Source organism: Perna viridis, chromosome 10, assembly GCF_037379345.1.
Source record: "Perna viridis isolate PV_CMFRI_1.1 ecotype Kerala chromosome 10, ASM3737934v1, whole genome shotgun sequence".
Taxonomy (NCBI): domain Eukaryota; kingdom Metazoa; phylum Mollusca; class Bivalvia; order Mytilida; family Mytilidae; genus Perna; species Perna viridis.
The window spans coordinates 3,772,675-3,788,652 of NC_142454.1; the positions used below are offsets into that span (position 1 = coordinate 3,772,675).

General features: G+C 31.6%; 1 protein-coding gene across 1 annotated transcript in view; it reads left to right on the top strand.

The window, feature by feature from the left end:
- The first annotated feature begins 528 nt into the window (after window positions 1-528).
- Window positions 529-15,978, top strand: part of LOC148604186 (uncharacterized) — a 95,010-nt gene continuing 79,560 nt past the window's right edge. Inside the window, exons 1-2 of the mRNA XM_088550552.1 lie at window positions 529-808; window positions 11,621-11,769. Of these exons, the coding sequence (XP_088406678.1) occupies window positions 635-808; window positions 11,621-11,769 (323 nt within the window). The 5' untranslated portion in view covers window positions 529-634. The remainder of the gene's footprint in view (window positions 809-11,620; window positions 11,770-15,978) is intronic.

Here is a 15,978-nt window from a genome sequence, read left to right on the forward strand (position 1 = left end):
GGGGGGGTCACTTCCTATAAACCAGAAAATACAGACGTGCCGCTGGAAATGGTCTTTTTTTTAAGAGTTCAGATAAATGATTGGTTTATAAATTTTTCACTTTCCTATGTCAACGGGCTGTTATTTCAGGGCTATACTAAATAAATGGGTCATAATTTCTACAATTTATTTTATTTATGATCTCTCAATTCACAAAGATGTAAGATACATAGTAGTAGAATGTATGAATTATTTTGCGCTGTAAAATATATGAACGGAACCGATTTTCTCGAAGACAAATATATGAATGGGGGTGTTTTTCCAGCTTCAGCTGAACCCCCGTACCAAATACCCCCTCACATTAGACCCGAAATTAATTTTCAAGAGATCTGTGTCTTATTAAATAGGACCTGTGGTTAAACGAGTAACTTAGGATTTTACTTCAATTTTTAAAGGTGTTTAATCTCAATCCGTTTTCATTTTACAGTTAAACCCCGAGGTACATCAGTTTTGTTACCTGTCCTCAGTGTTCCGAATAGTCACAGGTGAGCGAACATACGAGTTCAGAAGATCTGCTCTGTTCAGCTGATCAAGTGAAAAATGATTGTTATGACTTAGCTAAAAGTTACAAAAACTATTCTTGGGGGATAAAATAATGTCTTCGGCTGACGACGAGTCGGAGCCCGAGAGCGGCGAAGAATTCACCTTATGGGACATCAAAGAGAATTTGGATACAGAGCCGTTTGATGTTGTGCTGAAAGGAGGCAGTCCTTGGGGGTTAACTCTAACAGGAGGGGCTGAAGTCAGATCCCCGATACAAATTACTGAGGTAAAAGACATTTGTTGTTTTCAAATTTATATTGTTTCAAAATTCATTTTAATTTATTGACAAATATGAAATGACAGATAAACTTTATTTGTACAAGCAAAGAGGGTCTAGAAGGTAATACTCAGGTAATTGTTAAGTAATTATTACACCTGAATAGATGTTTGATGTAATAGTATTAAATTCTCCCCCAGGGCAGAAATTGACAGAAAAATAAGCACAAATTGGTTGTGTAAATGATCACAAATTTGTAAAGAACATAAAAAGTCTATGTCAAGAGCCCTTTGTAGGAGATAAGAATATTTTCATGATTATGTAATATGATTTACTTTTAAAATTGTCCTAAATTTTTATCTTGTTCACCATGGAGGTGCATTATAGTTTCAAATTTTGGGTAATACCATCCTATCAAATCTCTGCTTTTTTCACAATTCTGAATTTCTTGTAATAAATACAAACGTTTCCTGCACTGATTTGTAGGGGCAGACTCGGCATACCCCAGCCTTAATTTTGGGAAACATTATTGAATTTTTACAACTCGGCTTTTAATTGTTATTATGCTCCCTTAATTTATAATACTGGACCCCAGGAGTTTTACACATTATTCATTGCCTTCATTCCAGAATATAAATACATACAAAAATCTGGCGTTATTATATTTTACATTGAACTGTACTCTTATTCTATGCAATGATTCATAAAAATGGAAAATGTAATTTAGGAATAATGCAGAAATGTTGTGAGTTGTGCCCCCTTCTAATAATAAGCCATGACTGTGTCTACCAGTTTACGTCATGCAAACATTTTACAAGGAAAGAAATATGATGAAAATGAATTTTTTAAAGTTATTTTGATCATGGTCTCCTTGCTTTAAGATTTAAAGATAGTGTACTAGAAAATATAATATTTAAAAATTACAGAAATTCCTTCCTTGATTTTATTATTATCATTTTACTTGGTTTAATAAGTCACACCAAAATGACTTTTATTACCTATTTCAGAGGATTAAAATGTGAACTATTCAAGTGTAATCCATAAATGCAGTTGGTAATATCCCATACAAAGTTACTTGAATATGATCCTTATATATTCTATAAAATTTGATAGGATTGACAAATAATCCAAGATAGATATTTCTATAGACACAAAAGTGCTTTTGGTGCAAAAATAAGTGTAAATTGAAATTGAAATTTTATGAGACAAATACTTCAGAATAAACTAGGAGTATTATGACAGTCTTTGTGTAATTAAATAATTTTTGAATTTAAGACTGATTATCCATATGATACATGTAAATTAAGCTGCATTTACATGCATATATTTTGCATATATAAAAATGTAACTAAAAAAAGAACACTGAAAGGGGATATCTTCACCTGTTTGGTAAAAAAAGCTGTTTTTCTACCAGTGGAGAGGTGTGTGGGAAGATCTAGTGGTTTCCACTATATGAATTTTCAATTAAGTTATCACTAGAAGTTTATTCATGTTGATTTGTTATTTCAAACTCTCATTAGATTGATCTTTAGCTATGATCCACTTTGTTTCCTTAAGTTTTAGGATCTAAATTTCATGTTACTCAAGATTATCTTTAGTATTTCGGGTATGCATGGATCTTAAAAATACAAGGCTTCTCAATACCTCATCAGACTAAACAATATTCTTGCTCTCTATTTCATATATATTATCTGGGAAGCCCTTAAGTGCATTAATAGTTTCAAAAGAGCCCTTTAAAATATTTCATTCATGCTAAGTTGTAGGTAACAAGTATGTATTTTCATTTGAGAAGTCTTAAGTCTATGATTTCACCATGTTTTCTAACAGTTTGGTAAGAATGTCACAGTTTGGTTTACATGTATAGACATTCCTGAGGTTAGTGTTCCTCACATAATTCAGTGAGTTTCTTGTGAATGCTTCTGAATTTTACTTGTACATAAAATTGTCTCCACAAGTATGTTATTTGTCTAGTCATCTAATTATTCTAAATCATCATCTGTGAACATAAATGGGGTAACACACTGCTAGAAAAGCAGACTGGGGACAAAATGTACCCTAACAACATACAAGTATTTTAGAGTGATAATTGCTCTTTCTATTTACATTGTGATAAACAATGGTAAATCTAATTAGTGGGTGTCCGAGGTTATGGACCCTCAATTTCTGATCTAGGACCTTTGGAATTTCATTTATCTTGGTACTGAACATTTATCCCTTATAATTGACACATTATAAGGACTTTTGGTTTTCCTCAAATGGACCGATGATTGAAAACTTGGAAAGGATGATGACCTTCCACTCTTGAAAGTGAATTTTGGCCCCTGAATATTCTTATAAGAAGGAATATGCTTGTAGCTTTCTTGTATCTGTTTTCTTAACTTTTCCTCCTAGTTAAATTATTAAGTTTCCTAACACATAATAGTTTTATTAAAGAAAACATGCACAGCATCTAGCCAGAAAGACAAGATGAATTCTCAGTAAGCAAATGTTGCTTAATACATATACACACACTTCTGTTAAAGCATATTTGTTCGTGGGGTACATTCTTGATTTGTTTGTAAAATTTGCTGTTTTGCTGAAACATGTTAAAAAGTAACAAAATTCATATATGTTAACATCACCTTCGTGACCTTTATTTGAAATAAAAATGCCAAATGGTAATACAAAAATGTAGATGAAGTTTTCATGAGATGCTAAATTGGGTATATTTCAGCGAATAAATTCTGCAAAATATATACTCTGGATTGAAGTATTTAGTGCACCACTTATCATCTGCCAAAATCAGAAACGAAAAAAGTTTTTTGTACACATCACTAAATGTTACACCCACCAAAGTAACCCACCTGGTCAAGATCATTTTTGTTGACAGTATTATGATGGGGTATTCATAGTCGAAGTTTGGATTAAACCTTCTGTCCCTATTCTAATTTTATGAATGAGTTAACTTGTAGTATAGAAGTATATGTAACATTTAATTGTGGAAGACATTGTCCTATACATTTTATTTTGAGTCATGATAACTTATTCCTCACCCAAATGTCTTGATGTCATGTTATTCCTTATTTAACACTTGTAAAATGCATATGTAAATCATTTGAACAACAAATATGTGAAGTGATTTACTATAATTACAAATAAATGACCTTTTATCTGTATTAGAATACATTTGTTAGTAACATTGCCTGTAGTCATGACAAAATATCTAATTTGTTCACAGCATAACTGGTAACAAGCATAGCAAGAGTCTTTTTAAATATGATTCAAAATATGCAAATTTTATGACACATAACAAATCACATGTTAAGACAATTCAACCATCTTCTTTTCCCGCAATCTGAGTTAGTGAAGTTTGTTCTGTATACTTTTCTGTGTGTACTTCTGATTTTCTTTCTGTTGTGTGCTCCCAGTATTACTTTATTCATAGATTTCCCCAATATTGTCCTTTTGGTATAGCAATTTTTATTCTAACATGTTTTGTTCAAAGCAATTCTCTCTGTAGCACAATGACCCCCATTTGATCACTTCATTTCTTTAGAAACTAGCAGAAACTAACAAATTTTAAAGAAATGTTAGAACTTTGAATATTTTGACTGAGTTTGTTGTGCAATAATAAATTGTATCTGACCATGTTTCTAACCATGTTTCACCCACCATGTTTCTGACCATGTTTCATCCACCATGTCTCTGACCATGTTTTTGACCATATTTCACCCACCATGTTTCTGACCATGTTTCACCCACCATGTCTCTGACCATGTTTCACCCACCATGTTTCTGACCATGTTTCTGACCATGTTTCACTGACCATGTTTCTGACCATGTTTCACCCACTATGTTTCTGACCATGTTTCATCCACCATGTTTCTGACCATGTTTCTGACCATGTTTCACCCACCATGTTTCTGACCATGTTTCACCCACCATGTTTCTGATCATGTTTCAACCACCATATTTCTGACCATGTTTCATCCACCATGTTTCTGACCATGTTTCACACACCAGGTTTCTGACCCTGTTTCTGACCATGTTTCACCCACTATGTTTCATCAACCATGTTTCTGACCCTGTTTCTGACCATGTTTCACCCACCATGTTTCTAACCATGCTTCACCCACCATGTTTCTTACCCTGTTTCTGACCATGTTTCACCCACCATGTTTCTGACCCTGTTTCTGACCATGTTTCACCCACCATGTTTCTGACCATGTTTCACCCACCATGTTTCTGACCATGTTTCATCAACCATGTTTCTGACCCCGTTTTTGACCATGTTTCTGACCCTGTTTCACCCACAATCTGATTCTTACATGTTCAGGATTAACAAAAATGCTAGTAAAGGTACATGTATGTGTAGGGTATGCTTACTCATCTGTGTCAAAGGTACATGTATGTGTAGGGTTTGTTTACTCCTATGTCAAAGGTACATGTTTGTGTAGGGTATGCTTACTCCTGTGTCAAAGGTACATGTATGTGTAGGGTATGCTTACTCCTATTCATATAAAAATCTGCCTTCGGGAGTCTCACTCATTTGCTTAAATTGATGTCTCATTTTGATTTTTATCACATCCTTCCAATTATTAATTTGAAGGGATTTTGTTTCCCACATTTTTCTCTCTAATTGATTGATTAAGTTGTTTTCCTCAATTTCACAAGAAAAACTGCACTATTTTATGAAACTTGTGTTTAATTTAAAATATTTGACTTACAAGTTTTTGCCATATTTTTAAGTGTTCTTTCCCAATTCACCCTCATCTTGGTAACATTTTAATCTCCATACAAATGTAAAAGACTTCTTAACCAGTGAGTCAAGTTTCACTGCAGTTAAAAGTATAAATTTTTGGGCTTGCATTTAACAATGTGAGGACATATATTCGTTAGTTAAATGGACTATAAAAGATAACATTATTGAGAAGTGCATGAATTAAAGCCGTCACAACCTCCACTTATTAAGGGAATTATTTTGTTTCCAACGTTGTTGTAGAAATTATACATCTTTTTAAAATCTTTAGAAATTGGTGAAAAGGTTTCTCAATTATATGGTTTGCCTGCATTTTCATATTTAGCTTATGCATGTTAATGACAACTTGTCACAAGATTTAGAATGCACTATTGTAAATGTTTTTGGTAATTTGATATTGTTCCTGTTAGTATCATATATTATATTTCATCTTTATGGTGATACAGCTTTTTAACATATTGAAATGTACTAGTCCTCCAGTAAAAATATACTTTTTATAAAAAAAAAGGGTGAGAAATTAATAAAAACTGGTAATTTTGATGTGTTTGAATGCTTTCTTTTAATCGTGTTTCCATGCATTTGTTAAATTATGAACTTCAGATCCTTTCTATAAGTTTGTTTCCTATTTTACATCTTTGATTAGTGAAACAAAAGACAAACAAATTTTACTGAGGAATTAATAAGCCAATGATGTACGAGTCTTGTTATAAAAATATAAAAACTCTTATAGTCACCTATGGGAAAACTCTAGTCTTTAATATGATTCCCAGAGTGGTGCAGAACAGGAAGAAAAGATGATCAGTTTACACATTCACAGATTCAAAATCCTAGTCTGTGCCTTTAGCAGCTTAAACCTTTTGCCAAATTGCATGATGTTCGCAAGTAAAAATTCAGATGAATTTGTTTACTGATTAAGGTAAAAAATTGTAAGTTATGGATCTTGCTTACAGCTATAAAAATTTTGGCACAGACTATGGATCTAAAACAACAGACAAAATGAAACATACATTTGTTTTTTACACACCCTTTTACTTTAAAGAATTATAGGTACAATGTATTAGAAAAAGTGGCAGGTGTCTTATGTAATGTTCATTAGAAGATTCACCTCACTGACAAGGTTTTCAGATCAAGAATACCAAAAATGCAAAATGTCATTATAAAAATCCACCGCATTGGTGGTCTAGTTAGAGATAACGTTTAGGATTAAGTTCAGTTGTCTGTCATAGAAATAAAAACTTTTTCTACAAAGTCTGCAGGTTTTTGTAGATAGAGTAACAAATGTTTGACTTTGAATCAGTATAAAATCAATGTATATACTCCTGTATATTTATTTTTCTCACTTTTGCAATGTCATTTTTCATGTACAATGTATTCAGTTTTTTGTATCTGATCGACCGTTTTTAGAACTCTTGATTAGATTTTCCAATATACATCCTGACCTTTCCAATTCAATTGGGAGATATGAATCCTTAGAAATTAAACATTGAAGTACAATGTACAGTGTTTAGTAAATACATGTAACTAAATAATTAAAAAAATTGCTGTTAAAGTAAACTTTATTGAGTAAGGCTGCAAGTTTACAAATGAACATGACTTAGAATAAGGAAATATGAAAAACAATCTATTTTACTATGCTTTATATCATTACTGTAAATTAACTGTGTTTGTAATTGTTGACCTTCAGAGAGAGATGACTTTATTGAAACATTTACATGTTGTTAAAAGGGAGACAACCTTCTGAATTTCTTCCATATTATTGTGCTATGTCTAAACCTATTTCTTAAAAGTTAATGATCATTTTGTATAATGCATTGTGTTTGCAAAGAGTAATCAAGGGAACCAAGGTTATAGCTGTAATCAAAAGAATGTAATCCAGGGACAAAGACCAGACATGGAAAACAGACATACATAACAAAGAACAGAAAGTAACTAAAATAATACATACAAATGAGCAATCCGGACTCCACTAAAAACTGGGAGCATGGACCAGGTGCACTGGTAGGGTAAGTGTCCTCTGCTTTTCTAGAAACACCCGCTGAGTTGCTCATAAAAAGTCAAGTCCGGGGTAGACAAACGACAAAAGGAAAACTATGACCCGTTGAATAAATCAGTTTTTATGGTGCTGATGGATACACCATAACGATCCATGAGTTCATGATGACGACCATAAAACTTCTGTAGTGATGACTTCAATCTTGTAGCAACCTAACCCTGTTCCAGAAGCCTATTTGTTAGAGTTCTAGCGCGATACAAAAGTCTGCATAGTTTCAGCAAGCTCTGGCATAACGTATGAGTTGTGATATGAACACTCCATACGCAGGAGCTGAAGGGATGTTGCCACAGATGAAAGGAAAGTTGACAATTCTGAATGAAAAGTCATCACGTTTGTCATAAAGTTTGGTCAATAGTTTTCCTTTACCGTCGATTTCTAAGTGTAGGTCAAGATATGAGGCTGACTTCACAGTGTCTGTAGTATCCTTTATCTCAAGTTCTTTTGGGTATATGCGATGTATCAAATCCCCGAAATTAGGATTGTTTAACGATAATACATCATCTATATAGCGGAAACTGAGATTGAAGGATCTAGCCAAACGATATTCTTTCTTTCTGATCAGATCAGCTATAAAGTCAGCCTCATAAGAGTGAAGGAAGAGGTCAGCAAGTAAAGGAGCACAATTTGTTCGAATGCCGACCGTTTGTTGAAAAACACGTCCACCACACTGGACAAATATGTTGTCGATTAAAAATTCCAGCATTTTGTAAACATCTTTCTCTGTATATTTGGAAGATAATTTGGAATTATTTCTTACAAAGTATGAGGAATCTCTACCAAGAACTATATATTTGTATCTAGGTGTACCATGTTTTTTGCAAAGTGAAGTTTTATAGTTATAAAATATATTATGAAATGATGTCCATTACTTGTATGTGTTCAATAATTTTGACTTAAGTGCAGAAATGATTACTGGTAAATAATAAGTTAATGTGAAGTAATTGTTGTTTGTCTATTTAAATTTTATGGTTCAGTCAGGAAACAAATTTAATTTCAAATGAAGTGCAATATTGACACAGAAAAGGAATATCTATTCTCTCTTAAAAATCTGGAATTTTGACCCAATGTACCTGATATGTCTGATACTAATGACTGAATTGAAGTACATAATATGATTAAGTAATTACTTTAAAAACATAATTTATATACCCATTTTATGATATTCTTCAGATTGTCTGTTAGACTGTCCTTAAAATTATACATTTCTATTTCCTTCATGTTTTGAATCTCTGTTATAGAGGAAATAAAGATATGAATGAATGAATGAATTATGGAACTCAGGTCTTAAATTTGAAAGGGAGGTACAGTCATGTGCAGTATTACCACTATTTTATATACAAGATGACGTTTATGTAATAATTAATTCATTTGACTGTTCTTGAGACTATGAGCAATTGCTTTTGGTTGTACATGTAAGGTCTTAGGTTTATTGATATTTTTTTCCCCTTTGAATTAAAGGTCATCCTGAGGCCACATTAGGCATAGAACAACAAACTTAGTTCTCTTTAAATACTTCGCTTGACTCCAAGTAAGGAGATTTGTGTCAAAATCATACTGGCTTTAATTGTAAGCACAAATAAAAGATAGACACTCAGTTGGTATTATGCTTTCAATTCAACTTTCTATATTAAACCAGTTTATCAGTTGTGTTGACATTACAATGTATAGTGGGACTTGGATTAGTTGAATGTTGTGTATACGTAAATCCTTGCGGTGACAGGAAATGAGTAATATGGTTTTAAACTTCACCAGACAACTTTTGTCGCTTGACACGTTTCTGTTTAGGAATAAAGCAATAAAATGTATTATAAATTATATAATTGAAATCTATGAGAATTGGATGAAAAGAAATTTAAATTTCTATAAGTTGTTAGGATTCTCTAAGTAAACAAATTCAAAATTCAATGTATTATATGTATTAAAAGAAAATATGAATTTGAAGCAAATTTATTTCCTTTTATTTGGTTTGATTTGTTTATCACAAATTTGTAATGAACACCCAGAGACCTTTGTTTGGTTACATACACAATATTGGAAACTGCTAACAAATGTTGTGTTTAGTTTAATTAGAGTTATTCCCCTTTGTATGTTAAATAAAAAGGCTGATATGATATTTTATTTTCTTCTGACTGTATTACATGTACTCTTAAGTTGAGAATATTTGATCCTCACCAATTTATAGTTTGGGTAGATTACATTTTATAAGAATTGAATCTCTTGATTGTTTTTTGTTTGTAGAGTAGATCCTGTTTTAATTAATGATTAATAAGTTAAGTAGCACTTCAGCTAAGAATCATGCAAAATGTAATTCATGGGTTAAAAGCCTACATGTTTTGATTTTTGATATTATGTTTGAATTGCCAAAGTAAACAGAAATAAACATTCAATTTTTCACATAACCTGTGTTCTTAGGAGATAAAAATTATATAGAATGCACTGTAGATTTCAAAATTAAGGGAGATAACTCTGTAAATGACACTCAAATACAGTAGAATCTATTGGATTTTCAATGTTGATTATCTCCTAAGAGCAGGCAGATTGGAATGAATAATTACACATTTCATAGTATAGACCCATAAAACAACTTAATTACAAAAATAAAAATATGTAGCCTTTTTTGGGGTGTATCATATATTTCAGATTTTGCATGATTCTTACAAAGACACCTTCTTAAAAAAAGGTAAACTTGAGAAGCAAGAATGAGTATTCATGAAACTTGTTTTTTTTAGTGAAAATATGTGTTTTCATACATTTGTTAGCATAGCAGGATTACCTGTTTTGAATCACTACATACTCTTCCTTATTAAATTCAGCAAGGATTTTCGTGGTAGACAGGATTGTTATTATGTGATATATTGATGTACATGTATGTTGCAATGTGGTAGACACCACATCATTGCCGGACTTGGTCATTTGTGAATGAATTTTCCAAATTAATTCTTAGGTACACCAACCAAGCATGCTGCTTCAGATAATTCTTTTCACTTTTCAAAAATTCAGTAAAATAAAAATCATGTTTGAAATTTGTTCCTTTATAATGTTTACAATACATGAAAAATTCATGATTTTTAGTGCCGAATTTCTCTATCCATTTTGAATAAATTCATCTATTTTTTTCTTTTAAACTCTTTACTGCTTCCTAAGATTGTATTCATACTTTTAAAATTATGTAAAATTAAAAGATTTTACAAAACTAAAGAAAATTTTCCTGTCTCTATAAAAAAAATTGTCACATGACCAGTCTTTAATTTAAGAATTAAGAAAGGTGTTGGGGCATTAGGTTATGTTTATTGCCTGAAAAAATCTAGTTTGTTATTGTAACACAAAGAAAGTTCATTTTATATATAAATAAATATAAGGAAAAAGCATTATTTCATTGTAATAATGTCAAAATATCACGATTAAATGTCATTTAACAAAACTGCTTAGAATTGTAAATTCACACCCAAGAAACAACTTTACATTTTCACGTATGATAAACTATGTGATAATGAATATATTCACTAAATATGAAGTTGTGTCTTGGATGTGGACACCATTTCCCTGCCAAAAATATGACCAGAAAGTGACAAAAAAGTACAAAATTGACAGAATACAGTATCAGAATTGGTAAACTTCTAGCAACTGTTTTGTCCTTTTAATGCAAGAATTATCAGAAGTTTCATATTCTCTTATTTGTGATGGATTCAAGTCTCCAAATTCATGATTAAATCTTTCAACACTTTCTGATTAACTTTCAGTTTAATTTAGGCCAATGAGAGCCTTAATTGCTTTCTCCTTTAATTTAAATTGTTTACTAATAAAAAATTTTTTTGTCTAAAATACTGTGGCTAATGTCAAAAGCATTGGAAGTATTAAATTGATTGTAAATATAGTGATGTCACAATGTTTTTTTTTATTGTTACTTTGTCAAAACTTTCAAACTTACAATTTTTTTTTTGTGCAAACAGATTGGCATCTCTGGTAATGGTGATGGTAACACCTGAAATTGTCACTATAATTTTATATTCTACTTAATTTGTTATTATAGATTGCAGAGGGTGGAAAAGCTGATCAGTCTGGCCTGTTACAAGTAGGAGACTATCTCCTTGGTGTTAACGGTATTAGATGTGTTTCCCAAATAGAGGCTGTCGAACTGATCAAAGGAGCATTCAGAACAGTCACCTTAACTATATGGAGGTAAGTTACACACATCAAAATTTGTAAGGGTACATGTATAGAACAGTCACACTCTCTGGATACCAGTTACACAGGCCAATAAATGTGAAAATGCATCTATAGAGCAGTCATCTTAACTGTCTGGAGGTACTGGTAAGTTTCTCTCACCAAAAATTGTGAAGAACATCTGGAGATAACACCAAAAAATGTGAAGATTCATGTAGGAAAACTTTATCTGGAGGAGTAATCAAGGGAACCAAGGTTATAGCGGTAATCAAAAGAATGTAATCCAGGGACAAAGACCAGACATGGAAAACAGACATACACAACAAAGAACATAAAGTAACTAAAATCATACATACAAAGTAACAAAAGCAAATGAGCAACTTGGACTCCACTAAAAACTGGGAGCATGGACCAGGTGCACCGGTAGGGTAAGCGTCCTCTGCTTTTCTAGAAACACCCGCCGAGTTGCTCATAAAAAGTCAAGTCTGGGGTAGACAAACGAGGAAAGGAAAACTATGACCCGTTGAATAAATCAGTTTCCATGGGGCTGATGGATATACCATGCTGATGGAGCAAAGTTACACATGCCAAAAAATGTGAAGGTACATGTATAGAAGAGCCACATTAACTATCTGGAGGTAAGTTACACATGCCAAAAAATGTGAAGATACATGTATAGAACTATCACCTTGACTATCTGGAGGTAAGTTACACATGCCACAAAATGTGAAAGAACATGTATAGAACTATCACATTAACTATCTGGAGGTAAGTTACACATGCTGCCACAAAGTTTAGAGGTACATGTATATACTGTAAACAAACTTATTTTCATGGATGATTTCAGGATATCAGTTCAATTTCACTGCTATATTTTTTGCAAATTACAGTCTGTATACTATGTGTTCTATAATAGATGAAGTAATATGTGGCAGTCAATTTTCACATTAATTTCTTCATTAATTTCTTGCTCTTGAAGTTTGTGAAAAGTAATCTTTTGTGAAAATAAGTTGAATTTGTATTTCACTGGTTATAAAACTTCTTCCAAATCAACAAGTTGAAATGAAATGCAAACATTCAGTTGAAAAGCTATGTTACCAAATGGAATTCTGATTTCCAAGAACTAAAAATTCTTTTCACCAAACTATAAAATTAAGATTCCCAAACTGTATTTGTTTTATTTCCAAAGTCTCCTTTTTCTTTAAAGAATCAAAGAACCTTGATGAGATATTTTGTTGGTCACCCCCTTTTTAGAAAAACCAAATTATTGTGTATTTGAGATGCAGCTAATAGCTTTATTGTTCCTTGATGAATTACTGTACACCAAAGGATTTCCTTTTCTCAGTAGTGAAACAGCTATATCATGCCTTGATGAATTTTCCAATACTTGGCTGTTTTTATTTTCATGTCATTTTATACTTGAATTGGTTTTATATAAGGTTGAGTAGAAGAAGGTATGGAAAAGACACTACTAAATAAATTATGTGAACTGTAATATCAATCTTTTAAATAATTAATTGGACAAAAATCTTAAGTTTGTCCTTTAAGATAGACTTTCATTAACTAAGCATGTGTAAAGTGTTAACTACACAGCTATTTATTGGTACTCTTAAGTAAGTACAATGTCATAAATTGTCATACATATCAACTACAGGTACATATAAGGTAAATTTATAGTTCTTTGTACTTCATAGAGAACCCAGATATATATTCATTGCTGAATGACAGTGATGCCTCTATTTCTTAAAAGTATTTCAATGGTATCTAGGTAAAAATGTTTTATATTAGGATGCAGTTTCTGTGATATTATCTTGGTTTAAAACTGTCGAATCGATTTTTAAATTTCTTTGCATTTGGAAAAATAAATTGGAACTACCCATGCAACTGAAACATTTCACTTTGAAGCTGTGATCACTTAATCATTGGATTGAAACATTCCCATTGTAGACGTGATCACAATTAATGGTAAAGTGGTTTAATGGGCTTGGATAAATAAGGGAGATAACTCTAATTTACCTGTCTTCTAATGTCTTTTGGGAAATGTTAATACTTTCACTAAGTAATGATGGATCAAGACAAATCAATATGATATTGAAAGGTAATCAACGACAACCTAGACTCTATTGTACCCTTACAAGACGAAAAAAATCAAATTGAATTCGAATTGAGATTTTCTTTATATATGCTGAATACCAAGCGACGGTGAACAACTATAATTTTCTCGTGAGTGGAGACTTGATACTATTGAAAAAGTTCAATTGAAAACATGATTTGAATATGAATTAATATGACTTTTAAAGATTGAAGGCAATGCTCTGTGTAGCGCAGCGTCATTTTCTCATACTAGATATAGGAAAATGACATTAAATAGTTTTGTTGCTAAAATGGGTGTTTAAGTTCTAGGGGAAGGAAACAATGGATATTTTCAAGGATATTGACCCATGGGATGTATTGAAAGCTAGAATAGAATTAAGGTAGGTTGTCTTAGTGTAGGCCAATTCCAGGTGTTTACAAAATCATCAGTTTTATGATAAATTGCATGTTGATTAGCTGGAGTGCTTTCCCATTAAAACGAAAACAATTTTTGAAATGATATGTGAAATTAAGTTCAGTCAGTACTACTTTGAGTTATTACAAAACAGAAACAAATTTGAATCATGTGATACAATTTTATAATGATACTACATTAGATACTAGTACATGAAGTGACGGATTTTTAATCTTTATGTAATATTAATGCCATTCATATGTTTTTGAGATGAAAAGTTAAGAAAAGAGTTTGAATTGATAACATCTTTACCCATGTAATATGGTACATTTACATGTATATAATGTTTAATAGTATAATCTTCAGATCGAAAAACTGTGTGAATTGTAAGAATTGCATACTCTGGTATATATTTCACTGTGTGCTTTATGAAATTGTACACATGTACAGTATGTATCTTCGAAATTTTAAATATTTAATACTGTGAAAGTACTTTCATTCATGGATATCAATTATTGTGGGTTAGGGAAGAAAAGTCAGTATGTAGATTCTTGAATTCTTGGGTTAAACACGTTCATCGTCCGTCGTACAAATGAGTGAAACATTTCCTTTTCATTGGCAACTAAATTGATTGTCAGGCCAGTGAAAACCATGAAAATTGGTACCCCACAAACAATGATTAACTTTCACAGTAAGCAGTGCCTATGGTATTAACTAGTCACCCTAATAGTAAATTATTAAGATCAGATACAAAATATTTTTGTGATACGAAATTGTTCACCTTAATTGATAAAATGAAGAAAATCACTTAATAAAAAGACTTTATATTGTTAAGAGGTTATTTAAGAATTCTCATTTAATGAGTGAATTTGCTCTTTCATTTATTAAACATACTCCAGGTAATGGAAAAATTATCAGAAAGATAATAATTTTAAACATTTACCATTAGTATCCTAGGAGCTATTTAAAACTATTATAAATGTTCTCTATTGAATCAAGGCAGGAAGTTAACCATTAATTTTTTAGATAAAATGAATTGTTAGAAGGGATAATTTACCATTATTGGGTGCCTAAATGAATATCATTATTCATTTTCTTTGACAGTACATGTACTAGGCTTGTATCAAGATAGCAGTATGATTACATGGATTAATATGTGACATTTATCAGTTAACATGACTTTGTCATCTTTTGTTACCAAGTAGCTAATATTGTCAAGTCTTAATTAGAAATTGCTCACAGAAAAAGTGCTTATATTAGTATCTTAGTAATTAACCTGTGTCAATTTCATGTTTCATTCTGAAGATTTTTCCTGAAATTGTTGTCTTTGTCACCAAGGAAGCCAATAGGATTATATCATTTTTATGGTGTAATTCCACCAGACTGGAAGGTATAGATTGTCTCTAATACATTGTAACTAGGTAACTTTTATCTATTCATCAGAAACATCTGAAATAATTATATTAAAAATCACCAATACCATAGTCAGGTCATGTATAGATTCAGCTCTGAATCAATAGTCTCAAGGGTGTAGCATATTGTGATGAATTGATGTGATGATAACATTTGTTCTCTCAATGATAACATATGGCTACCTAACAAATATTTCCCTGGCTTGAAAGACTAAAAATATGTAGTTTGATGAGAATTTACAAGAGTAACTGTCATTTGTACTGTTATAACATTTAGAGGGGCTTTAGAGTAAATGTAGAAAATCAAAGAACATGAAAATTAAT